Source organism: Sus scrofa, chromosome 5, assembly GCF_000003025.6.
Source record: "Sus scrofa isolate TJ Tabasco breed Duroc chromosome 5, Sscrofa11.1, whole genome shotgun sequence".
Taxonomy (NCBI): Eukaryota; Metazoa; Chordata; class Mammalia; order Artiodactyla; family Suidae; genus Sus; species Sus scrofa.
The window spans coordinates 259,327-285,066 of record NC_010447.5 but is presented as its reverse complement, the minus strand read 5'-3'; the positions used below and the strand labels follow the sequence as shown (position 1 = coordinate 285,066).

Sequence of the window (25,740 nt, the reverse complement as noted above, 5' to 3'; positions counted from 1 at the left end):
CCCAGCCTCTTCTGGGGTGCCCTGTGGGCCTCTGCAGGGCCCACACGCCAACCCTACTCCCCACCTGCTGCCTGGCTGGCACGTATCCTGGCAGGACTTGGGTTTGAAGGGGCAAGGGGGCCCGTGGCGCCCTAGACTGGGTCAGGACCCGAGAGAGACAGAGACAGACAGACAGCGACAGAAACACAGAGAGAGACGGGCCATAGGAGCAAGTTCCCAGAACCGGGGCTGCCGGGTCCCTGTGCCCATGCCCACGTCATTCCCCAGCCAACCTGGTGTCTCCCCTCGGGCCCCTCCCACTCCCCAGCCCAGCGACCCGCCTCTGACTGAAGAGAGATCAGCAAGTCTGGACCCATTCTCCAGCCGCCCCCCCCCCCCCGCCCGCCCCAGGGCCCTCGTACCCCAGAGGGCACCGCCCTGTATGCCAGTCCCACGCCGCCAGAGGCAGGCACCCAGCAAAGGCCCGACGCCGCCCCCCCTACCCGGTGGGGCCAGGCCCCGGCGAGGCTGCTGGGCGAGGGGCCCCTCCGGGCGGAGGACACCAGGCACGCGGGTATCTATCGTTAGCTCTCTTTATAGACTCTGGTTCTAGGAACGGTCGCCTGCGGCCAGCCGGCCGGGGCCAGCACGCGGGCGGGTGGGGCGGGGCGGGGGTGGAGGGGGCGCTATTTACAGGCCCACCGCGGGGGCTGTACCACGGCTGCTCCGGGCGGGCGCTCCGCCGGGCCCCCCAAGTCCGTGGGCGCGGGGAGCGGCGGGGGGATCGGGGGGGGGGCTGTACACGCGCTGGGGGTGGGGCCGCAATACTGTCGCGGGCGGGGGGGGGGGGGGCTGTAAACATGGCCGGGGGGCCCTGCCCACCCCTAGTGGTCGGAACGACGGACGCGGCGAGCAGGGCCGGGCTCAGGCGTCCGACAGGCAGCTCTGGATCTGGTCCACCCACTGCTGGGCTGACGGCACGTCCTGGGCACAGAAGTTGTAAACGCGACGCGTCGTCTTCACCTGCGGACAGACAGACACGAGGGAGGGACCGTGGGACTCCGCAGCCCCGCCCAGGCGGAGCCGCCCCCCGTCGCCGCCGCCCCCGGCCCGCTCACGTCAAAGAAGGCCTTCTCGTCCACCGTCTTGGGGGCGCCCATGGTGGGCGTGCCGGGCGCCACGGCCTCCACCTCCGCCAGGTCAATGACCCCCTTGCACTCCGTGTCCACGCGGTGGTCGTAGTAGCGCAGCTGAGCAGGGGCGGCCAGTCAGGGCAGGGCCCCCTCCCGGCTCCTCCCCCCCCCCCAGCTCCCTGCCACTCACCTGGTGCTTGGTCTTGTCCAGCACAAACCAGCGCGCCTTCCAGGGCTTCATGAAGGCCCCCTTCTTGTAGAGGGTGCCCTCATAGGACCTGTGTTCGCAGCACAACGGGCCAGGCCCGCGGTCAGGGCCCACAGGTACCCCACCTCCCCACTCCCCCCGCCGCCTGGTGGCAAGACCAAGGCTTCTGTCCTCAGCGGCCCCAGGCCTGGAGCCCCGGGCAAGGAAACCTGGCTGGCTCTCCCCAGAAAGAACCCCACCCCCAGGACAGACACTGGGGAGGCTCCCACACCAGAGCCTTGGGGTCTCCAGGAAATGGCCTCACATGCACAGCAGGAGGCCCTGACCGGGAGCAGGCAGGTCTAGGGAGGCGACTGGCAACGTGGTCCCACCAGGCCCAGAGGGTGGGACGCAGCCTGCTGGGCCCCCGCCTCTCCCGGATCCTGCCCCCACGCGTGTCCTCCTCTGCAGCCACCATGGCCTGGCTGTGGTCACTGGTTCTCTACCCCAAACCCCTTCCAAGCCCACCTGCTTCTCCCAACAACCGCCAGCTGATGCGCAGGCCACCGTCATGGCCTCCCCCACAAAACCATCCACCTAAGAAACGACGAGAAGCTCCCCCAAGGCAGCAGACCACCCCCAAGAAGCCCTCGGGACTCCCGGCCGCCAGAGCTCGGAGGTGTCCAGCCGCAGAGGGAGGTGCCTCTCACACCTGTTCTCACTCTCGGCTGTCTGGAACTGGCTGTACAGGGTGCTGGTACTACGGCGGGCTGCCTGGCGGGAGCCGGATGCAGTTGAGCCACTGCTCTGGTCACTGTCCAGGCTGAGGCTCAGCGTGGAGCCCACAGGTCCCTCCTGCAGGTACACGCCAAGCGAGCGGCGGTGGTGGGGCACACTGGACGCCAACAGGGAGCTGGGGGTGCCCTGGGGGCAGGAGGGTGGGCCTGTGTAAGGGGGTGGCCCCCGCCTCCTCCTGGCATCAAGCCCTCCCCAGCCCCCTCACCCAGCCCCGCTCACACGTCCATCTGGCCGGCCTTCCAGGCGCTGGGCAGCTTTCACTCGATCCCAGGCATCCTTCCAGCGCTCAGGGGGTCGGCCCAGCTCTGTCTCCAGCCGCTGCAGCTCCTGGGGGAGAATTACCAGATGAAAAGATTCGTCAGAAGACGACACCCAGACTGGAACGGAGACAAGAGGAGGAAAGACAACAGGAGCGTGAGAGACAACGAACAGGTCTAACAAATGTCTGACTATCTACAGGAGGAGGCAGCAAGGGTGAGGGATGGGGCGAGATCACCAAACTACTAAGGGACATCCCAACCTAATCAGGACGCACCACAAACCCCAAATAGGATAAGCTGAGCGCACACGCCCCAGGATGTTACAGAAAAACGCCTGAAAACCAAAGACAGAGAAAAGCCCAAAACCAGCCAAAGACATGCTGTCTTCAAGGAGTTCCTGGGTGGCTCAGGGGGTTGAGGACCCAGTGTTTTCACTGCTGTCCTTCAGGTCACTGCTGTGGCACAGGTTCAAACCCCGGCCTGGGAACTTCCACATTCCGCAGTGTGCTCCCCTCCCCCGAAAAAGCTCAGAAACAACCCCTGAAAAGCCCAAGCTGACCCACAAGTTCCCAAACTGCCAGCAAGAATAAAACCCAGGACTGTAAAGGAAGACAGCCTGGTCGTGATCAATAATGACCAGCTCATAAAAATCACCAGACAAGCAAAAAAGGCAGCAAAACGCGAGCCATCCTCGGGAGAAGTTAAAACAGACCCACAATGAAAGCAACACCCAGGAATGAACTAGCTCGTCAGCTAGCGTACAAGAAGTTCAAAACAGTTGTCAGAAATACGTTTAAGGCAGTTCCTGTCATGGCGCAGCAGAAACAAATGCGACTAGGAACCATGAGGTTGCAGGTTCGATCCCTGGCCTCGCTCAGCAGGTTAAGGATCTGTCGTTGCCGTGAGCTGTGGTGTAGGTCGCAGATGCGGCTTGGATCCCGCGTGGCTGTGGCTGTGGTGTAGGCTGGTGGCTATGGCTCCGATTGGACCCCTAGCCTGGGAACCTCCATATGCCGTGGGTATGGCCCTAAAAAGACAAAAAAAAAAAAAAAAGAAAGAAAGAAATACATTTAAGATTTAAAGATGAATATAATAGTTGAGCAGATGGGGACTCTACAGAGAAGGATCCCTGGCCCTGGGAACTTCTTTCTATATGCCACAGACGTGTTCTCACATGAAGTAGAACAATAAGAGGCGTTCCCGTCATGGCACAGTGGTTAACAAATCCGACCAGGAACCATGAGGTTGAAGGTTCGATCCCTGGCCTTGCTCAGTGGGTTAAGGGACACTGTGTTGCCATGAGCCGTGGTATAGGTCGCAGACGCGGCTCAGATCCCACGTTGCTGTGGCTGTGGCATAGGCCTGCAGTTACAGCTCTGATTAGACCCCTAGCCTGGGAACTTCCATATGCCACGAGTGTGGCCCTAAAAAGACAAAAAAAAAAAAAAAAAAAAAAGACAAAAAAAATAGAACAGTAAAAAATACTCAGTTATTGAAGAAAATAAAAGAGAAAAGGAAAAAAATGAAATAGAAAAAAATAGCACAAAGCTAGACTTCACTCAATAATTTGGTGTAAATGGATTAAAAAGTCCAATGAAAGAAGTGTGTAAAAAGAAGCCTGACCACATGCTGAGTGAGAGAAAGTCGCCTTGAACTGCTAAGATCCGCCCCCCAAGTCAGACATTCAAGCCCCGTGGACAGGAGCACCAGCCCGACCCTGGTCTACGGCTGCAGACCCCAGGGCCCCCAGTGTTTACCACATGCTCTCCTGCTCTCTATGCTTGTGGGTCCCCTTCACCACAAAACCCCAGCTCGGTTCCCACCAACCCTGGTGGCAGGTGCCTGCAGGCCCGGCCGCGCAGGGGAAGCTCACCGCCGGTTCATCTACACCTCGGCCTGGCCGGGAGAAGCAGGGGCAGCAACCGGCTATCCCCACAAGGAAGGAGGAGCTCGAGGCCGCTCAGCCACCCTCCAAAGCCACCCGGCCAAGGGGTGGGGGGATCCCTGATGCCTGCAGGCTGTGCCACCCTAGCTTCCACCCCCACAGGACGCTTCTCTCCCAGGGGGGTGCTGCGCCCCTGTATCTGGCTCCGCAGGCTGCGCAGACATGCCCACCACGTGGGGCAGCGCCAGGGCGCGGGCCCAAGCTCCCCGGCCCGCCTCTCTCTGCAGAGACACCAGGCAGGCAGGAACCCGGCGGAGCAGGGTCCCCACTCGGTGAAGGGGCACGGCAGGAAGGGAGGCCCCAGAAACACCCTGCCTGCCCTTGGGGCCGACCCCGAACGAGGGCGCGGGGCGGGGGCTCGCACCTCCAGCAGCCGGGAGATGGCGTCGGGCTGGGCTCGGGGGCGGCTGTCGTAGCAGGGCCACACCACCCGGCGCCGGCTCTGCGGGGCGCCCGCGTCGGGCCGCTCCTCCTCCGGGGGCTCCGGGGGCCCCTGCGCCAGCTCCCAGTCGTAGGGGGGGCCCTCGGCCAGCGTCTCCTCGGTGTAGAAGTCCCACACCTTCAGGTTGGACACGTTGCTGTAGGGCCGCAGGACCTGGGGGCGGGCCTGGCGTGAGCAGCTGGCGCCGAGGAGCCCCCCGCGCCCCCGGCCCCGCTTGGCCCCGCTCGGCCCCGCTCGGCCCGGCTCACCTCGGCGTCCTCGGGCGCGTACATGTAGTTGTAGAAGATGGGCGCCCGCTTGCTCAGCCGCTCCGCGTACTCCCACACCGACCGGCAGGCCTGCGGGGCGCGGCGCTCGCCCTTCTCCTCGTACAGCAGCCCTGGGGGCGGGGCAGCGCTGAGCCCCGCCCCTCCGGGCCCCGCCCCCGGCCGCGCCCTGCCCCCCTGCCCGCCCGCCCGCCCCCACCCGGTGCCCCATCTACCCAGCTCGATGCGTTCATAGTCGGAGTCGAGCAGGAAGGTCCGGAAGCGGCGGGACGCGTGGTGGTAGCCGAGGAACTTGAGGTAGAACGGGCTGAACTCGAATTCCATGGGGAACTGCAGGTGGATCTGTGTGGGGTCGGAGGTCAGGGGTCGGAGGTCAGCGGCCAGAGGCAGCGCTCACAGCCCTGAGCAGGACCAGCCGCTCACCTGGTACACGCAGTCCAGGAACTGCAGGAAGACGGGCGTGAAGCCACTGCTCTGCCCCGCCAGCGTGTGGGCCCCGCGGTGGCTGAAGCGATGGCCGAAGGACAGCCACTCCTTCTCCACCAGCAGCCGGAAGCCCTCCAGGGTGCGGTAGAAGGGGTCCGAGAGCAGCTGCACCAGGGACACCACCTGCCAGCAGGCCGGGAGTCAGCAGGGTGCCTGGCCCTGGCCCGCGGCCGCCGCCCCAGCCTGCTACGCACCTGTGTGGTGATGTCCCAGCCGTCCTCCAGGCTCACCAGGACGGAGGAGCCCGAATCCAGCAGCTCCACCACCAGCACCGACACCTGCAGCAGCCTGTGGATCTGAGGGACCCGCAGCCTCTCAGCACCTCCTGGAGCCCATGGCCTGAGACCACAGCGCCCAACCAGGGCCCCAAGACCCTCACAGCCAAAGAAGTGCTGGCCGTGCGGGCCCACACCCAGAGACAGCCTGGAGGCGCGCACCGTGGGGGGTGGACAGGAAACGCTCTGGCATGGCCACTCGCAAACCCACCCGAGTCCCCGGGGCCAGAAGACGTGGCCCTGTCCTTGAGAGGCCCAGCCCCACCCTGACAGGAAGCAGGACCCCAACATGGCTGGGCCCTGACCTCCCTCCACCGGCCAGGCCCCACCCGAAGCCCTGTCCTCCCAGAGAAGCAAGCCTAGACCCACCCACCCTCAGCTGCAGAGAAGCGGGCACCCAAGAGCCCCTCCCCAGGGGCCTCCACCACGGTGGGAGCAGGGCAGTGGAGACCTGGATTAGCCACTCAGAGTCCTCCAGCGAGCGCAGGAAGGAAGCTGGGCCAGGCTCGGTAGCGGGACAGCCTGGAACACAGGCCTTCAGCAGCTTCTTGAAGCTGGCCTTCACCTGCCGTGCCTCGAACACCTCGATGGGCACCAGCTCCCACTGCTGCAGCGGGTCTGGTCGCACGCCCTGGAAGAGACCCGCGGTGCTGAGCTGTGCCCAGCCCTTGCAGCCCCACCTAGCCCCAACGACCCCAGCCCAGTCACCTTAAGCTGGGCTTTGTCTCCGATGATGTAGAGGGCGGCACGCTGGGGCCGCAGAAAGCCTGGGTCAGGGGGCGCCCCGTTGGCCTGGGGGGGACCCAGCATGTCTCTGCCTGCCAGCCGGGAGCCCACGTCAGTGCCGAGCCCAGCACTGCGCCCACTGGCCCGGACGCTGCCCCATTTACCTGCGCAAAGAAACCAAGTGAGCACCCAAGCAGGACCCCGGCACCACCTACCTGGGGCTGAGCTCCCTGGGGAGGCAGGGGAGGGACTGGGGGCGTCAGGCTGTTAGTGCCCAGGGCCGTGGGGAGGGCTGGTTATGCCGATCTGTCACACGGGGCCGTTAGTGCCAAGTGTGGGGGGACGTTAGTGCCCACGACTTCTCAGTCACATGGGGCCTCAGTGCCAGGTGTGGGGGAGCCGGCCTGTGTGGCCGGTACGGTACCTCGGGGCGCGGTCCGTCTGGAGGCCGAGGCCGCCATAGGGTTGGACAGCGTGGTGACCCTGGCTCTGGGGCTGGGCACTGGGGGCACAGCAGAGAGAATGCTCAGGCCTGGCCCCAGCCTGGGGGCGGGGGTTGTGGCCCAAAGAGACTGGGTGCAGGGCTGGGTTCCCACCAACCTGCCAGAGGGCCCCAGAGTCTGGGGATCAGCACCAAGGCCCTCTGGGCATCCAGGGCAAACCAGGGAGCAGAGGGCCCGGTGGCAGGTAGAAAGAGTCAGAGGACAAGTGGGACCCTGGGTCTCCCTTGTAGCTCACCTGCACCCTCAGCCCCAGAACACTGCCTGAGCTGCTCAGGGCACGTGGCCACCCAGCAGCCTCTGCCCAGAACGCAGCAGCGGGAGGTGCCCCTGAGGCGTGGCGAGGCCCAGCCTGGGAGCTCAGAGGCAAGGCAGAGCCCCGGTGGCTGATGGCCAAGTGGCAGTGGCCCTACAGGCTGGAACGGCGCGGCCTGGAGGCACAGGGAGCCTGCCTGAGGACGGTCCAGAGTGTCTCTGGGTTCCACAGCCTGCCCTTGGCCTGGGCTCACTTGCCTCTGCATAGAGGGCACAGGGCACCACGGGCAAGCACAATGCCAGCCGGCCACGACGCAGGCAGAAGAGGGTCACCCACTGTGGGGACACGGTGCATCCCGGGGATGGGACTGGAACCCATTTACAGCTGAGGTGAGCCGAGCCCTGCACACCCTGGGCAAGGAGGAGGACAGCCTGTGCCCAGAACCTGAGGGAGACCAAGAAGCAGCACCAGTGGGCCTTGGGGACAGATGCCCAAGCAACATCAGGGAAGATACAGGCACCAGGAGGTCCTGTGGGGAGGGTACTGCCTGCAGGGGCCACTCAGGTCTCTGGGGAAGCAGAGGCAGAAAGACAGTGCAGCCATAACACATACTCATGATGAGCTCTGGTGTTTGGAAAAGCAAAGCCACTCAGCTAGAGCACGCTACTCCCAGCAGAGGAGCGAGAGGACAAAGGCCCGGGCCCCCCTCCAGGAGACTGGCTGCCCAGCCCGGCGCTCCCTTGACACAGCTCCCCGTGCACCTCCGTGAGGGCAGACCAGCCACCCTTGTTCCCGGCCTTGAGGCCCCAGTGTCCAGCAAGTGATACCAAGAGATCCAGGTGGAGCACTGGGCTACGGGTGACACGGGGCCTGGGCGGCTGCTGTGCTCCAACAGCGAAGGCCTCCCTCAGAGGAGTGACGGCCTCCTGGGTTCCAGAGACCCTACTATAGGAACGAAGCGGAGGCACCATCGGGAGGTCCTGTGCCACGGGCAGGAGTAGCCCAGGCCAGGGTGGGGCAGTTGGCCACAGGGAGGGCTGCGAGGTCAGCTCACAGGACTCAGGGGAGGCAGAGAGGAAGAATCTGGGACAACGCCAGCCCCGAGGCCACCTGAGATGCCCAGCGCCTGTGGGAGCCAGAGCAAGAGCAGAGAGACGCGCAGGTGCGGAGAAGGGAGGTGGTCAGGAAGGCCTGTCTGACACGGGACCGCTGCTAACATCTGCCCAACCAGGTGTGGGAAGGGTCTCACAGAGAAAGGACCCCCTCATGTGACTGACAGCCCAGGTGTACACAGAGACCCCAGGCGGACACTGTCGTCACACCTGCTGAGGTACAGGCCGGGGGCTGCGCAGGCCAGCCCCTGGGCTCTGGGCAGGCCCCGTGTGAGCAGAGCCTCCCAGATCCACAGCTCCAGTGGGGACGAGAGCTCCGTGCAGAATGAGAGGCTGCTTGCCCATCAGTAGGCCCCGGGCACAGAAGACCCATGCGGGCTGGATGGCAGCTGCAGCCCTCGGTGCGAGGACCGATCCTCAAGAAGGCCCAGGGGTGATGGGGCAGGATGCGGGAGTGACTACCTTGGAGCCGGACCTCTGCAGGAGGCTGCCCCATTCTGGAACATGTCCCTCTCCAGCCTGCACACCCTTGGGCCCTCCTGGGTGTTGTCTCCTGCCTAGACGCCTCTCCCAGTGCCAGGCACGCACCCGGCTCACCCCGACAAGTCCCCGCCTGTTACCCCCAGAAGACCAAACCACCCCTGGTGGACAGCATCCCAGAGTACTCCAAGGGTCACCCCACACCAGTACCCTAGCTTCGAGGGGCAGGGCCTGGGAAGGCTGGGCCGACACTCCAACCTCCTGCCCCCCGTGGCCTGCTCTGCAAGCTCCCAGAGAAGTGGTTGGAGCAGGGCCTCAGGACACTTACACCGGAAACACTGCCTCCTGCTGGCCTGCCCTCCCCACGTGCCTCCACCACCAGCTCCTGCTCCAGCGCCCTCACCATGGCTGCCCAGGTGGGCCGAGGAGAAGCCGCTGAGGGTGTTGCGTCCTGAGGCATCTGCGTAACGGGGCATGGAACTGACCACGGCCTGCAGGTACTTCTCCTGCTCCAGGCTGCTGGAGTCTGCCTGGGACTGGCCTGGGGGGAGGAGGCAGAATTGGAGAGGAAGCCGGGGGCGGGGCTTGGGGACGGGGCGGGGCTCTGGAACCGGGTGGGTTGGGGAAGGGGCGGGGCTTTGTGGATGGGGTGGGGCTCAGCTAGGGGAGGGGAGGGGCGGGACTGGTGGGTGGGGCTCAGAGAGGGGCGGGGGCTCGGGGTGGGTGGGGCTGGGAAGCGCGCAGGGCTGGAGATGGGGGCCGGGCCGTGAGCAGGGAGGCCACCTGGAGATGGCGCGTTCTGGGCCTTGAAGAGGCCGACGACCCCCTTGCCATGCAGGCCCCCGGAGCGCAGCAGCACAGCCTTGGAGCGCCCGCTGCGCCAGCACACCACCGGGAAACGGTTCTGGCGGTAGCAGCGGGAGACTCGTTGCAGGGCGTTGTCCTGGACGCTCTGGGGGACGATCAGTAGCCCGGGGTAGCTGCGAGGAGGTGGATGTGAGTGGGGGGGGGCAGGCCAAAGGCCCTCTGGACCCCCACGGCCAGGTGCCCCCCCAGGCCTGAAGCGGTGAGGGCGCCCCACGCGGTCGCGCTCACCTGCGGCAGATGGCGTACATGCGGTTGACCGGGGAGATGCGGAAGGGCTCGGACTTGGCCCGGCTCAGGCTGCTGCTCAGTGTGCCCAGCCCCAGGCGCTGGTAATCCCGGCAGCACGCGCGCTCCACCAGGCTGCTCATGGTCATGCGGTCGGAGGGCTTCAGGGCTGACGAAGGGGTCAGCGTGCTGGGCTCCAGCTCCTCTGACACTGGGGCAGGCCAGGAACACAGGGTCATCACCCACAGACCTCCGGGGCCCCCAGCCCTCCGCGGGCGGTCTTCGCCCAGACCACCCAGGGCTCCCCACGCCCTCACCTGAGATCTCATCCTCCTGGTCCTCGGGGGCTGGCTGGCCCCGGTGCTCCCAACTCGGGGGGTTGTACTTCTTCCGAGTGACGTGCTGCCGCCCGATGGTCTTCTTGGCATTCTTCACCAGGTTCCGGGACAAGGTCCTGGGAGGGCGGCAGGCGCAGGGTCAGACGAGATGAGCAGAACGGACAAGGGGACACACGTGGTGGCTCTGGGCAGGGCAAGTGACCTGGCCTGGGGGCTAAGTGCCACACCTGAAGGAAGGACCCTTGTCCTTGGTGGCACGTGGCGGCCGGCCAGGCGTGTGAGCAGAACCCAGGGTGAGCGCGAAGGTGCCCCTGATGTCCGGCGGGTAGCGCAGCTTGTGCAGCTGCTTGCGGAAGAGCTCAACGCTGTCGGACCCCACCTCCTCGTCAAAGGCCATCTTCAGCAGCTGCGGTGGAAATAAGGACCTCAGAGGCCGGGCGGCCCTCGGGCCTGAGCCCTGCCCACAGGGCAGCTGCGCCTGTGGGACGCCCTGGATGGGTGAGGGCCCTGTGGCCAGATGACCCTGGGGGGGCGGGCAGCCAGGTCTACCGCGGGGCCGTGAAGGGCCAGCCTGGCCTCTCTGTCCAGCAGGGGACACCTCCTGAGGGAGCCTCTCGAGGACGGAGCGTTAGCAGAGAGCGTTAGGGGAGGCTGCTCCCTAAGCTTCAGGGGCTGGAGGCTCAGGACCCCGACCTTTGCATTTCATCCAATCTCTGCAGGTTTCAGTTGGGCGAAACTCACGCCGCACTCCAGACATGGGTGGACTCTAGGATCAGGGCCTTGTGAGGGAAACAGGAGAGCCCAGAGACTGGCACGTCACACAGGCAGAGGACGCCAAGTTAAGGCATGGTAACGCCTCCACAAATTCAAGAATCACAAAGGGCTCGATGCTGGCCTAACACCAGTGCATGACGACAAGACTGGGGGCTCCAATGCCTGCACCCCACAGAGGGTCACAACTCGGGGACCCACAGCCCCACCCAGCACAGCCCATGCGCCAGCTGACCTGGAAGGTGCAGGAGCGCAGCTGCAGCCCGTCCTGGAGGAGCTGGTCCACGGGGGTCTGGACACTGATGCGCTTCTCCTTGGTCAGTGCGGCCACCGGGAAGGAGCGGACCACCACCTGTTCCCCCACTTGTAAGAGGCCGGGCGCGGGGTCGGGGGTGGGGGAGGACAGGTCACAGAATCTCAGGTTCACGCAGGCAGGTCGGGAGGAGCCGACAGCAGCCCGTCTCCCACAGACCCCGTGCCCCAGAGAAAAGGACAGGAGAGGCGGAGCGTCCTGCTCCCCCCAAGGACCCAGGGGGATGGGGGAGGGGAGGCCCGGGCAGAGGGGGCCAGAGGCTCACCCAAGGGGTCAGTGGGCATCCCCGTGAAGATGACCCGGTACGTGGTCAGGAAGACGGCGCCCTCAGCCGGGAGGAGCGCAGGGCCACCCCCACTGCCCCCTGCGCCCTCCTCGCGCCCGTCCGGCAGCAGGTAGACGCGCAAGCCATCCAGCACACACTCCTCACCGGGCAGCAGGCGCGGCCGCAGCAGCTTGGGCTGTGCGGGGACAGGAGCGGCGCCTCAGGACACAGGCTGGTCCCGGAGCCCCGGCGCCCCTGGCCCCCACGCACCTTCTGGATGGGGGGCAGTCTCTTGCTCTCTCTGTGCACAGCCTCCAGGGTCTCGATGTGCATCTGGACGATGTCTGGGGGAGAGCAGGTCTCACGCCCGGGCCCACGCCCACCCGTCCGGGGGGGGGTGGTTCCAGGCCCGGACCCCCATACCTGGCACCATGACATGCAGCCCCTTGAGGTGGTCGCTGGTGACCCCACTCTCTGTGCAGACCTTGTCCACAAAGCGGTTGATGAAGCGGACCACGGCCCCGGCCACGTCACAGGTCTCTGCATCCTCAAAGCCACTCTCTGTGTCATAGCTCTCCGCCACACTGCCCGCCATGCTGGGCCGGGAAGGGGGCACGGTGGGCACAGGCCCCGCCCCCACCCTGAGGTCTGTCCCCCTCGGGCCCCGCCCCAGGCCACCCCCCACCTGTTGGTGACCAGGCTGTTGCTGGCGCTCTCGAGGTCGCCCAGCCCCGCGCGCTCCCGCAGCAGCCGGCTCTTGCTGCTGTCCAGGGGAAGCAGCAGGTAGCTCATGCGGTTGGCGTAGTGGATGGCCTGGCTGAACACGGTGCTCTCCTCCTTCTGCACCAGCTCCTGCTGCTTCTCACGGCTCAGGGTGGGCCACAGGCGCCGCTGCTCAGACGCCACATCCAGGGCGGAGCGCTGGTCCTCCTGTGCAGGCGCCTCCCCGACCTACCACAGGGCTGCGGGTGAGCCGGGGCCAGGCTGGCCCTCTCCGCCCAGGCCCAGGGAGCCCCCGCCACCTGGGAAGGGTCTCGGTCCTCGGCAGGCTCCAGGTAGAGAGCCCGGATGTGGGTCTGCACGTCCCCGTAGAACATGGCCTCCCAGAACTGCGGCGTGCTCCACACGACGTGCTCCTGCACGCAGCTGTAGGCGAACTGCGTCACCCCCGGGCTCAGCTTCTGCGGAGGCCAAGCGGGAGTCAGGGACACAGTCGGAGGGGGCTGGCGCGAGGGCCTGGGCCACACCAGCACTCACCCGGCAGAAGGCTGTGACCAGAGGCAGCAGAGCAGCTGCGATGCCGTGCTCATCCAGGGAGGTGCAGTCCTGCGGCAGAGCCAGGGGCGTCGGAACCCCTCCCTGTGCCCATCGCACCCCACCTGGCCCCTCCCACCACTGTGCCTGAGCTGTCTACACCAGCACCCCAGCCTCCAACAAAGGTTCTCCCCTCTCCACCCTCACCAGCAGACCAGGGTGTCCCCAGCTGTCACAGTGCCAGAAGGCGCACCCTCATGGGGAGGCCGGGAAGCCCCGCCCAGGAAAGCCCGGCCCACGGCTCTGCCAGGCTGTGAGGCTGCCTCACCTGCAGGCAGCAGTTCATCATCCGGACAACAAAGTCAAACTGCTGGTGGTCCAGGACCGCCCGGTTCTGCTGCACGTGAAGGTGCAGCTCCTGGGCAAGGCAGCGGCGGGCCGCACGTCCTTTCAGGGCCCTCAGCACAGCTGGAAGCAGCTGGGGTCGGGGAAACAGGGATGGAGGCGTGTGCCTACGTGGGTCCAACCACACGCACATGTCCCAAGGGGCTGGAGGCAGGCGCCAAGACCCCGGCACAGACGCAGGGAGCGGGAGCCAGGACCCAGGCTCTCAGCACAGAGGAGACCGGAAGCCACCCAGGTCCAGGGGGACCCACTCCGGGGCTTCAACACCCAAGAGAGGCTAACACTCTAGTGGAGCCAGCCCTCCCTACACAAAGTCCACCACGCTGCCAGAGTGCAGAGCGGCTCTGACGGAGGAAGCCTCAAGGCCCTGAGCTCAGCACTCACAACTGGAGAGCCCTCAGGCGCTCGGCCGACCAGGCCGCAGCATCCTCAGTACATAAACCTAACACAGAGCCGGCGGCTGGCTCGGCTCGGCTCTGGGCGGGTCCCAGACGGGGCTGTGCTTGTCCTATTGCTACTACCGTCCACAGTAGAAACACCAGGAGCCCCAGAGGCCCTCAAGAAGGGGCTGGTGTGAGAACCGGGTGCTTCGCAGCAACCATGTAGCCATGAAACACGACACGGACTCAAACTGGCTGTTGTGAGAGACCCAGAGTGTCAGCGAACAGCACCAAAGACAGAACGGTAAGCGAGCTGAGCTGTCTACAAATGGGGTTTAAAAAAAAAAAAAAGACATGCTGTGCCTCAACTTTTTTTGTGAGGGATAGAGAAGAAACTCGACAGCGGACACCTTAGGGTGTTCGGACATCTAAAAGCAAGCAAGCACCTCCAGCTGAGTCTTCCCAGCAGGCCACCCCCAGCTGTCCTGAGAGGGACCTGAGACCTGAAGTCCACCTGCCTTTCCTGCCAGCAGGGAAACAACGGCCGGGCTCCTCTGAGGGACACTGCTCCGGCCCAGGCCACCCCACCCAGAGCCGCAGTCCTCCCTGTGCCCAGGCCGCCCCGCCCAGAGCCGCAGTGCTCTCTGCACGGGCTGCCTCACCTTCTTGGCCTCAAGCATCTTCCCCTCGAACACGTAGGAGATGCAGTTGCGGACCACCTCCAGCCGGCGCGCGCTGTTGCCATGGAGCCCGCTGCTCCGCTCCAGAATGGCGGCTAGGGAGCAGAGTATGCGCTGACCTCTGACCGCAGGCCCACCCGGGGCCACCCTCAGGGTCCCTGTCCCTGTTACGCACTCATGGGTGGCCCCGAGGGCACGGTGGTCCTCTTCTCGGCCTTCACGGCTGGCGGTGCGCCCTGCATCTTGGCCGTGGCCTGATCCACAATCCACTGCACCAGCCCCTCGTCCAGCCGGGGGAAGGGCCGGGGCGCCCGACGCAGGTGGCTGGCCTCCCCCGGCCTCTGCACCTTGTGCATAGCCACAGCAGGGTATGGGTTCTCCTGGGGGACACAGGCAGGCGTGGGAGAGTGGCCCGGGGCCAGGGCAGCAGTGACCTCACCAGGCCAGCCCCCCTGCCCCCACCTTACATTCTTGTAGAGCTGCTCTGCCAGTTCCTTGACGTGACGCAGGACCCGCTGGGGGTGGTTCTCATCCGCCCGCATCCGTGCCACCTCGTGGGCCACCAGCTGGAGGAGGAAGTGGGACAGGCAGGCTGGCTGGGGCGGGGAGGGCGGCCGTGGGGTTCCTCCCAGCTGGGGGGTGGCGCACCTCATCAAACAAGTCCGTAGGGCGGTAGGGGACCCCGCGCTCCGACACGAAGCCTGCAAACGCCATGCCCTCCAACACCTTCATCAGGAAGTCGTCCTCTACGAGCCCACGCTGGCCCAGGAAGGCTGCCTGGGATACACGAAGAGGTCAGCCCCTCGGGCCCGCCCTCCCGCCCACCCTGCCCCACCTGGCGCCCACCTTGTGAAAGCGGATGACGGGCTCCGGGTGGATGCGGACCATGTGCAGACACCAGCGGTAGCCTTGCAGGAGCTGAGCAAAGAGCCGCAGAAAGACGGCACGCAGCTCCTTATCCTGGGACACAGGGGCGTGCAGGTAAGTGCCAAGCCCGAGCCTGCCCGGCACCACCACCCCTCCTGCCCCTGCCACCTTTCTCCACACAAAGCCACAGGACCTCTTCTAAGACCTGGTGCTGCCAACCACTCCTGTGCAGACCCCCCCAAGGCTCACGGCGGCCCCACATGGCCCCCTGCAATTGCCTGGAGGACTGCTTAGCACAGGGTGGGCGTGGGCCCCCACACCGGAGCTGCAGGGACCCCCACCTGCATCTTCAGGGAGGAAACGGACATCGTAGGTGGCGGGAAGGCAAGATCTGCCAGCTCCAGCTCAGGGTCCAGGACCTGCAGAGGCAGAGGGGAGCGGGGTAGGCCCGGGTCCTGGGCTCCTCTCAATTCTTGTCGCCCAGAGACCCCCCAGCTGCCCGCGGCCCTGGCCCCGCCTCACCATGCTCAGAACACTGTGTGTCTGACTCTGCAGCGGCTCTGGCAGGGGTGGGATGTGCACACACTCAGGGACAGTCACTGTCCCTCCATCCAGGTCAGCAACAATCACATCCAGCTGTGGACCAAAGGCAGCAAGAGGTCAGGGACCCACAGGCCGGCTGGCAGGGCAGGGAGCAGCGGGGCAGGCACAAGGCAGGGCCCTCACCAGCTCCTGGGCCTCAGCCTGGAAGGCGGCGTTGACTCCAATGATGAAGGGCGTGGGCGTGCTGAGCACCTCCAGGAGCTGCGCCGGCAGGATGGGCACGTAGGTGAAGCTGCAATGGGCGAGGCTCAGTGCGGCCGCCCGGGAGCCCAGGCCAGAGGAGGGGCGGGCGGAGGGGCCAGGGAGCCCGGGGCCAGTGAGCACCTGTATCTGAGAGGGAAGAGCAGCGCCAGGAGTCCCCGGCAGGCATCCGAGAGCCGCTGGTAGCTGCGAGACAGGAAGAGCACCTTGTGCTCCGTGAGCGCCGCACAGAACAGAGACAGCACATTGGTGATGCCTGTGGGGAGGACAGGCTTAGAGGCCACTGCCCAGGGCGAGGAGGCCTCATGGTTGGTCCACCCGCCCCGGGAGGGGGAGGGAGCAGCACGTGCACGGGGCGCCGGCTCACCCAGCTGGCGAAAGAGCAGGGCCACACTGCAGCGGCTGATGGGCAGGGAGTCGGTGAGCGGGGTCTGGATGACCTGCCGGTCGCCGGCCCCCAAAGAGATGGTTCTCTGTGGAGAGAGAGGGACCAGGGCTTAGCGGCCCGGCAGCCCCGCATCAGCCTGAGCTTTGCAGCCCCACGTGGGCCCCGGGGACCAAAAGACCCGAGGTGGGACCGGCCAGGACAGGCGGTGCGGCCTGAGGGAAAGGCCACACCCAGCCGCTGTCGCCTGAGTATGCCACAGAGAAAACTCAGGGCCTCTGACCTGGGGCAGGGAAGGGGCCTGGGTGGGCAGAAGAAACAAAGTATTCGTACCACTCCGTCCTCAACAGAGTCCAGCTGCACAGGACAGACGGGCAGAGAGACACAGTTAGACACAGCCACACGCACAGGCACAGACCAGGGTGGACAGACAGATAAGCGGATGTCGACACTCAGACAGGCACACCCAGAGGGTGAGAGGACAGAGCAACCAGTGGCTGCCAGGTAGAGAGCCAGGCGGGACACGGGACACACAAGGCAGGCAGGCAGGGCCGAGAAAAGGCGACAGGTGGGGGGAACCAAGACGCCTGAGAGTGTCTGAGGCTGGGGCCAGGCTCAGGCCAGGCTGCACTCCAGGTGCCGACCAGGCCGCAGCCCACGCCGCGGGCACCCGGGGGCCCCAAGGCTGCAGTGGACAGCAGCCGCCACGACCCACCTGTGAGCCCCCGGCCAGGGGGATGATGCAGGTCAGCAGGCTCCCGACCACGTTCTCCAGGCCCACGTTCAGGCCCTCCACGTGGATGGTGTAGATGAGACCGAGGCTGTTCTGCAAGGACCACAGACGTGCGGGTGACGGCGCGGCCGGCGAGAGCACCCCGCGTCCTGCCTCGAGCCCTGGCTGCCCGCCTCACCCTGAACACCTCTGCGTGGTCCAGTCGAGACACCAGGACCAGCGTCTTCGGAGCAAAGAGCTGGCCGGGCGAGCCAGCCGCTGCGGGTGATGGTGGCACTCCCTCATCTGCTTCCTCCGCCCTCTCGGTGTCCCCAGGGCACACCCCTTCCTGGGGACAGACGTCAGGACTCAGCACTGGCCCTTCTGGCCTCCACGAGCCTGGGGCTCCGGGACCAGACACGGACAGGGAGACACACAGGGCAGAGGGAGTCGGCCACAGCCGGACACTCAGCCCCAGGCAGGCTGACCTGCGAGGGCTCCGCGGGCTCCCAGAAGGTCAAGCAGGCGCAGTAGTGCCGCTCGGAGTTGATGTCGGTGAGGACAGCAACAAAGAAGGTCGGTGGATTCCTCTCAGGACACAGCTGCCACCCGCTGGGCTGGCAAAACTATGGGGAGGGAGGGGCAGCAGTCAGCTCCCCCAGCCCCCCGCCCTCCGGGGACTGCAGCCAGGGCCCGGACGCCAGGTCCAGCACCGAGCTCCACCGCCCACGGGCCCTGCCTCCTGCACGCGGCCCCCACCCCACAAAAACAGCCTCTGGCCTCCCCGTGTGGGGGCCTCACCGTGTGGGGTCCCCACTGCCACAAGGGAGGGACAACAGGACACGACAAGCACCTGGCCAGCCAAGCCTGCGCCACCCGCCCTCTGCCCTCCAATGCGGCTGACGGATCCGAGGACCCAGTGAGGGCTGGCACCAGGGACAAGTGCCAAGCTGCTGCCCTGCCCCCACCCCCCGGGGAGCACCCCACTCACCAGCTCGATGCCCTGGGGGAATGGGTTGTCCTCCCAGTCCTTCTCCGGGAAGCGCTGCAGGATCTGGCCCTGGCCTTCCCCACTCCCTGAAGACAGAAGCCACTCAGAGCACCAGCCACCTCCCACCTCCCGGGCGGCAGGTTGGGAACCCCAAGGACCGTGTGGAGACACGGCAGGTCCCTGGCCCTCTGCGGGCACCAGACCAGCCCCGGCTCCCGAGGCCACCAGAGGGCACAGAGAGAAGCCCCTGCTGTGGGGCTGGACACCAAGAGCACAGACGTGCCAGCCCAGGGTGGAGAGCACTCCCTGCTCCCGCTCCCTGACTCCTGGGTCCCTCCGCTGCGGCAACATCCCCAGCCAGAACCCACGCCAGTGTGCCAGCCCCTGCCCCTCTGGCAACCCCCAGCTTAGGCACTCAGCCCCCATGACCTCCTGACCTGCTAGCACCATGACAGTGGACAGGCTGCCATGAATCTCCTCCTGCTCCCAGCCTCTGCCTCACCCCCAGCCCTGAGCTCACTTGAGAGGTGCAGGTCTCACTCCTGCTGCCTGAGTTGGGGGGAGGCCACCTGTGCCTGTGGCTGCAGACTGCTGCTTGTCCCCACTGCCTCAGAGACAGGACCAGCAAAGGTCCCAGAAGACAGCCTGAGGATGGCAGAGGGCAGGAAGGACTGAAGGTGGTGGCACACAGGCCTGCTTCCCGCCTGCAAGGCCTCGGCATGCACACAGCCACAGACCAGGTGGCCGTGTGCAGCCCTGGGCCCCTGCCAGTGCCCACAGCCTGCTGCATCCCCAGCATGCTCCCTCCCGGCGTCCCCAGGGACCCCTCCGTTCCCTGAAGCCACAGGGCCCATTAAGCCCCCATGCATCTGCTTCCCCATGTCCAGTCCCTACCAGCAGGACCAGCTGGGGCCCTGTCTCTTGCTCACTCTCCATGGAGCCAAGTCGGGTAAGCAGTCCCCTCACAGGCCTGGGGAGGATGAAGGCTCTTCCTCCAGCCCCCGCCGGCAGCTCAAGGAGGACAGACCAAAGCCTCCCCCTAATCTCCGCAGGCAGAAGAGCAGAGCAGGCAGGTAAAGGGGACAGACTCTGTCCCGAGGCCCAGACGGCCACCTCCAGCGGCCTGAGGACCTGGCAGATGAGGTCCCTTGACCAGCAGTCTGGTCCACCTGCGACTTGAATGGGCCCAGGAGCCTCAGACAGAGCTGGAGGCCTGGGCACAGGCCTAGGCCTGAGCAGCCGACAGCACACACTGCCCAGGCCCCGGAAGGCAGAGGAGCTGCCATCGTAGGAGCCCACCCTCCCTCCACGATCATGGAGGCAACACCAGGCGGTCGGTGGACAGCAGGCAGGTTGCCGCCGGCTGGGGGGAGGGTGCCGGCCTGACTCTGACTCACAAAACCTCAGCTTCCTGCTCCCCTCCCCCTCCCACCACTGACACTGAGACAAGGTGGCAGACAGAGGAGATGGGGGGAGGACAGGTGTCTGCTGGTGCCACACCCCCCCCCACAGGAAGACCCCAGGGTCCCCCCAGGTTCACCCGCAAGAGCCACCCTCAACAGGCCTCGGCTTGCTCCCCTGAACCTGGCTCCTCCCTCGACGACTCCCCCAAAGGCTGCCTTGTGTGCGGCCCCAAACCACCATCTCCATTCGGCCCTGGCTGGCACCCAGGGCTCACCCAGTTCTTGCCACGAGGCAGCAGGGGGAGGAAGGAAGAGGAGGAGAGGGCGGATGGGGACAGCAGCCTCTGCACCACAGCCTCCCTCCCAAAGCCGGGGGACAGGTGGCCTTTGGGGGGCTACTCTCCGCAGACTCTCCCCACAGAGAAGTGTCTTGTCCACGGCTCACCCACCCTACCCCATTCATGGTGTGAAAGTCAACTCCCAGCACGCAGCTCCACCTTCCAAAGAGCAAGCGAAGGCTTTCCTGGAGCTGTCCCAGCTGCGCACGGAGGCGGGCGCGAGCGGGCAAGCGGGCCTTCCCCCGCCAGCTCCTTCTCGGATCCACCATGTCCCAAACTAGGCCCTTAGGTCTCAACCCAAAGCTGTCGCCTCCTCTAGCCAGCTCTCTGCACCCTGCCCAAGCCTGGGGCACGCAGTGGGACCCCAAGAACCTCCTACCCTCTACCACACCCTCCCGTGACTCCTGGTGCGCCCGTTGGCCGTCTGGGCCAGACAGAAGCTCCACGAGCAAGAAGCCAAGTCCCTGTATCCAACGCTGCACCTGCGCCTGGCACAGACCTGGGCCAGTGAGGGCTTGGCTTGCCGAACGCACACACCACCATCCCCCCACACCCAGCCCCACTCACACCCCACAAGCAAACAGGCTCCTCAGTAGGAAGTAGAGGGAGCTTCCGGGGCCCCAGGGCACAGAAGGACACGCAGCTCCGCCTGCCAGGGCGCACCCAGCCCACGTCCTCCACCCTTCTCTGAGACCCCTGCCCACACCCCAGGTCTGTGCCAACAGAGGCCAGGCTGCAACCTGGCTGCGGGCCTGCATCCTGGGGGTGGGGTCAGGGACTCTGCCACATCTCCCAGTGTCCTCCCACCCCCACCTTGAGCCCTGGGAGCCATGGAGGGACCTATGGCAACTGAATCCCCTGCCCCACCTTGGGGCAGACAAGAGGGGACACCCCCCCCCCACCTCACAGTGACAGGACTGATCCAACCAGCACGCCTGTGTGTCACGGGGTGGGCCTCTGGGGGCCCTAGGAGGAAGGGCACCGGGTCCCCTGAGACACAGATGGGGACAAGAGCTTCCTCTTGCATCCACATCCCCACAGCCAGGCCCGTGGGGGAGAACACAGAGCTCGCGTCTGTCACCCGCCAGCAGCGCCGTCACCAGTGCCAGGCTCCGATGCCTGGGCTGGCCCAGGCCAGCATGTGCTGTGGGCAGAGGCGAGGGAGGATGGCAGCCTCCTGTGCCCGCCCCTGCACGCACCCGGCGCACAGGCCCTGAGACCAGCCCAGCACCTTCCGCCGCCTCACCCACCCAAACCTCAACACACAGGCCCCTCCCAGCTACCGTGCAGGACAAGTGCAGAGGGGCTACAGCCTCCCCCACAGACTAGACTGGCTCTGATCCAAGGCCTTGGACCCTTCGGGCTCCCAGGGTGGGGCTGGGCGCCCGCTGAGGCCGTCCCAAACAGCCCCAACCTGCTCCAGAGGGAGGGCAGGAACATGGGTGGGGAGAGGAGATGGGCCCAGGAATGCGGCCAGCTCAGCTCAGGCAGGACTGAGAGAGGCTAGGCCATGGGATGGCAGGCTTCCTCTCAGATGCTGGGGGACAATACCCCAGCACCAGGAGTGGTCCAGCCCCCTCCCTGGCAGATAGGCACTCGGCCATCTGGTCAGCTCAAATGTGTCTCCTGCTCCCAAAACACACCTGGTGTTGGTCACACTGGGTTAAATCAGCTGACCCTTGTCAGGGCCCTCCCTGCCCCAGCCAGCAAGTGGGCACGGGTGGTCTCTCTGGCTCCTACGATGTCCCTGGAGCTGGGTCCAGGGTGCAAAAGGTGCTAAACCCAAGTCCTTAGTGAAGGAACTCCCCCGACTCACCGGGGGAAGGGCCTGCACCCTCTGAGATGAACAGAAGGGTCCCGCCCAGCCCCAACCCCACCTTCCTGCCTGGAGCAGCCTGCCAGGTAGTAACCAGGAAGCCAAGTTACTGCTCCCTCAGGTAGGACTCTGGGGCTCAGCACCTTGCATCCAGCAGCACCAGACAAGATGTCCAGCTCCAGGCCAAGAACAAGACGTCCACCACTCCTACACCGTCCACGGAACCCAAGACCCTGTGTCTTGCCCTGGCGTCCCGGGTCTGCCAGCATGCAAGGGTCCTCACCTCCTGCAGAGTGCCCTGGGCCTGCGCCCAGGGGTGCCCACACACCTGCTGCTCAGCATCAACAAGACACTCGCCATTTCCTGGAGCCTCCGGTGTGAACGGCATCAAGTGTGTGTGTCCACGGCAGCCTGGGAGGCCTGTGTGACTCAGGCTACCCCCAGATGAGGAACCAGAGGTGAGGAGGGCCGAAAGGCTGGCCAAGGTCCCAGAGGTATCAAGTTGCCAAGCGGGGACCACTGGCCCCACGTGCTGCCCCTGATTCAGACTCCCCACCGCCTCACTCTGCCCTCGGCCACACCACCAGGGCTCCAGCCTGCAGGCTTGTCCCTCACAGGGAGGGACCAGTCCTGCCGTGGAGACCCTGAGGCTGGGTGGCCAGCCAGCGGCTGAGCCATCCAACCCCAGAAGGCAGTGGTTAGGGGGCTCGGGGCCCCCCAGACCTATTGTCGGGGACATCTTGAGAATCACCCCTTCCTGTCACTCACGGTGAGCAAGCACTGTGGGCTCCAGCCTTCCCCCCGTCCTGCTCAGAGGCCACACACACCCGGGTGCCACCACCTGTTTGACTGCAGCCAGCCATGGGTCCGGGAGCCCACTCAGGCCTCCTCTCACCTCCCTCACATTCACTCCAGCATATGCCTCCGCCTGGCCTCTGCCTCCTCAGACCTCCTCCCCCTGCCCTCAGCATCATCAGCCCGGTGCCTGGCACCCCGCCCAGGGGCCCTCACACCGGGACAGCCCCTCGGCCACCCTCATTGCCCTGAACCCCCACACAGCCCCCTGCTCCAGGTGCGCAGCCTCCTCACCAGCCCTCCCCCACCCCCCACCCCTGGGGTCTGAGCAACACTGACAGCGGGCCTGCCACGTGCAGACTGCAGGACGAGGGCAAGAACCCTCCAGAAGCCCCTCTCCGAAGGGAGACACATGCTCGTGATGGAGGGTGTTGGGATGGATGCAGGTGGATGGCGGGAGAGGACTGAGTGCTGAGGAAAGGGCACTCAGGCGGGTCTGGAGAGCAAAGGGTCCAGCGGGTGCAGGCTCAGCACGAAGAAGGGCAAAGGAGAGGCAGTCTGAGCCCCGGAGGGAGCAGAGGCAGCTGAGGTACCAAGGAGCAGGGTAGGCTGAGGGGCTCGAGCTCATCCTCAGGCACAAGGCTCAGCCCCAGCCTGACCACTCGGCCACCCCCACCGCCCCAATGACATGCATGTGGCCTCGCACAGTTGGTACTTGAGGCCTCAGCTTGGCTCTGGGTGTGAGTCCCAGGCCCTCAGTGGAGGCTCCGGCCTGGCACGCAGATTCTGCCCCGACTGCACTCTGTGGATGGGGGCAACCGCAGCGCAACCTCGGTGGGCTGCTGGGAGTAAGCAGTGAGATCATGCACACAGAGGGCCCGGCACACCAAGTGCCCTCCCCAACGCTGCTGTGTCCAGGGCTGCTGCTGACGTCATTGTCAGGCTGTTTCTCCTACCCCCTGGGCTGAAGGGCTCTCAGACACGGACGCTGACCCCCAGCACGGACCTCCTGGCCATGGGCACCAGGCAGCACACTGATCCCCTCCCAGGGCTTGGCTTGCAGGCACGAAGGCGGCAGGCCCTCTGCCAGGCGTGCTCTTCTCTCTCCTCCCCAGTTCCTCCTGAAGGCCTCTGGGTTCTAGCTCAAACACGGTGTCGTCAAGCAGGCCCCGAACTCACCTCTCCTCTGCATCCCACCCAGCCTCCTGGACCTGAGACACGGCACAGGGGCCGGAGGCTCCAGACCAGAGGCAGTGGGGGTCAGAGGAGGGGCTTGCAAGTGAACAGTCCTTGCCCCTGGAGGCAGAGCCGGCCGGCAGCCGGCCAAGGCGGAGAGAGCCCATCCCACCCAACTGGGAGTCGGGAGGCCGAACCGCCCCAGGGCCCTCCCACCTCACGGGCGACGCCGAGGCGCTGCCCGGCCCGGTTCTGCCCTGAGCGGAGCGGGCAGGCGGGCTCGGCCCGCCCGGTCTCGCGGAGCTACCCCACCTTAGGGAGACTGGCCCTCCGCGACTCCCGCCCCCAGCCCGGCAGGTACCCAGCTGACCCTGGAGCCGCCCTGCCGCCCGGGCTGACCCTTCCCGGCCCCCAGCCCTCGGCCGTCGGCCGCGCGACGGCACTCACCGCGCGGGTGCGGCCCGAACGCCACCAGCACGAAGTAGTCCGCGAGCCGCGCCATGGCGAGGGCCGCGGGCGGACTCCGCGGCTCGGGGACGCGAGGACGGCGCGCTCATGGCCCGGCCCCGGCCTTGGCCCGCGAACCCCGGACGCCCCTGGCCCGCTCCGCGGCGGCGGCCCGGGCTCCCGCCGCCATCTTCCCAGCCAGCCGGCCCGCCCGGCCGCGCCGTGCGCCTGCGCGACATCGCTCCGCCCCCACTGTGGGCGGAGCCCGGAACAGCGCTCCCTCATTGGACCAGAGGTGCGGACTCAGTTCCCGGGGGCGGGACTCTGCCCCCTACCGCCCTCAAGCGGTGACGGCGACGGCAGCTCGGGCGGGTCAGCGGCGGGAGCGGCAGGGTTCTGGGCGCCTCTCGCGGTCGCAGTTCCCACGCGAACAGTCAGGTCGGACGCCGCCCCCGGGAGCTTTTGGTCTGGGGTGCTGGGGCTCCCGGGTTCTCTCCCGTGCCGCTGTTCGTCTGGACGAAGGCTGGTGGGTCCGGCTCTACCCACAGGTTTCCCAAACCCGATGGACTGACAAGGGGGCCTGGGCCGTGCCTCGGGGGCTGCCAGGCTGGCCGTGGGAGGAGTACTCACCCAGGCCCTGCCCTTGGAGATCCCAGCCTGAGGAGGGCTCTGGCCCCATTTGGAAGCCCCGTCTAAGGGGGATGAAACGCCTAACACATGTCTATTTCTCTTTCTTTCTTTTCTTTTTTCTTTCTTTCGCTTTTTAGGGCCGCACCGGAGGCATATGGAGGTTCCCAGACTAGCGGTCAAATCAGAGCTACAGCTGCCGGCCTGCACCACGGCCATAGCAACATCAGATCTGAGCCGTGTCTTCGACCTACACCACAGCTCTCTGCAACTCCAGATCCTTAACCTGCTGAGTGAGGACAGGGATCGAACCCTCAACCTCATGGTTCCTCGTCGGATTCGTTTCCACAGCACCTTGATGGCGACTCCAGCACATGTCCTTTTAAAAAGATGTGCTACGGGTCCTGCCACAAAGAGCAGTGTTCTAGGCCGCGAGGGGCCGGGGGCCCGGGCGCCATCCTCGGAAGAAGGCTGCATCAGCCAGGATCCCTGACAGTGCCCACCACCCTCAGGGCGGGGCGACCAGAGCCTCCCTAGCGGTGGCACAGGGATGGGTAAGGGGGCAGAGTCTAGGAAAGGAACTAGGGAGATGTGGTGGGGGGATTTCAGGGCTGCTCCCTCACTTACTGAGAGGCAGCAGCAGGGCGAGCTTGTTTTGGGGTGAGTTTGGCTGCGTCAGTAAACTATGACGGGAGTTCCCGTTGTGGTGCAGTGGAGACAAATCCGACTAAGAACCATGAGGTTGTGGGTTCAATCCCTGGCCTTGCTTAGGATCTGGCATTGCTGTGACTGTGGTGTACAGCTCCGATTCGACCCCTAGCCTGGGAACCTCCACATGCCATGGGTGCGGCCCTAGAAAGACAAAAAAAAAAAAGAACCTACGAAGAATGGAATTCCAGTTATGGCTCAGCAGTTTCCTGGCCTCCATCAGTGGGTTAAGGATTCGGCATTGCTGTGAGCTGTGGTGTAAGTCACAGACGAGGCTCAGATCCCATGTTGCTGTGGCTGTTAAAAAAAAGAACCTATGGGAGCTCCC

At 65.7% G+C, this 25,740-nt stretch overlaps 1 protein-coding gene across 9 annotated transcripts; it reads right to left on the bottom strand.

Annotated features, from left to right (window-relative positions):
- Nucleotides 555–24,288, bottom strand: SBF1 (SET binding factor 1). Of its 9 annotated transcripts, none has more exons than XM_021091064.1 (41): nucleotides 24,078–24,288; nucleotides 18,103–18,188; nucleotides 17,600–17,737; nucleotides 17,311–17,460; nucleotides 17,115–17,225; nucleotides 16,382–16,487; nucleotides 16,138–16,270; nucleotides 15,937–16,045; nucleotides 15,733–15,846; nucleotides 15,552–15,629; nucleotides 15,190–15,303; nucleotides 14,992–15,120; nucleotides 14,811–14,909; nucleotides 14,519–14,723; nucleotides 14,326–14,438; nucleotides 13,207–13,356; nucleotides 12,882–12,950; nucleotides 12,647–12,805; nucleotides 12,310–12,575; nucleotides 12,048–12,220; nucleotides 11,895–11,968; nucleotides 11,625–11,820; nucleotides 11,282–11,409; nucleotides 10,503–10,681; nucleotides 10,255–10,391; nucleotides 9,941–10,148; nucleotides 9,629–9,825; nucleotides 9,174–9,386; nucleotides 6,922–6,999; nucleotides 6,480–6,661; nucleotides 6,223–6,402; nucleotides 5,691–5,792; nucleotides 5,434–5,619; nucleotides 5,226–5,352; nucleotides 4,993–5,123; nucleotides 4,667–4,897; nucleotides 2,317–2,424; nucleotides 2,012–2,223; nucleotides 1,303–1,390; nucleotides 1,098–1,229; nucleotides 555–1,002 (listed from the first exon to the last, which is right to left on the bottom strand). In XM_021091064.1, the coding sequence occupies exons 1-41, from the start codon at nucleotides 24,130–24,132 to the stop codon at nucleotides 904–906; spliced, it is 5,745 nt and encodes a 1,914-aa protein (XP_020946723.1). In that variant the 5' UTR covers nucleotides 24,133–24,288; the 3' UTR covers nucleotides 555–903. The 9 variants fall into 9 exon arrangements, with proteins under 9 accessions (XP_020946723.1, XP_013849427.1, XP_013849424.1 ...); XM_021091065.1 differs by having other exon boundaries at nucleotides 558–1,002; nucleotides 9,249–9,386; nucleotides 24,078–24,276; NM_001206370.1 differs by lacking the exon at nucleotides 24,078–24,288 and adding an exon at nucleotides 18,540–18,552 and having other exon boundaries at nucleotides 829–1,002; nucleotides 9,249–9,386; nucleotides 12,644–12,805.

Coding starts and splice junctions, on each gene's coding strand:
- SBF1 (XM_013993970.2), bottom strand. CDS start 18,552: ATGGTGCTAGCAGGTCAGGAGGTCATGGGGGCTGAGTGCCTAAGCTGG. Junction 17,226..17,310: donor ACCACGCAGAGGTGTTCAGG/GTGAGGCGGGCA, acceptor TGGTCCTTGCAG/AACAGCCTCGGTCTCATCTA. Junction 1,391..2,011: donor ACAGCCGAGAGTGAGAACAG/GTGTGAGAGGCA, acceptor CTGCGAACACAG/GTCCTATGAGGGCACCCTCT.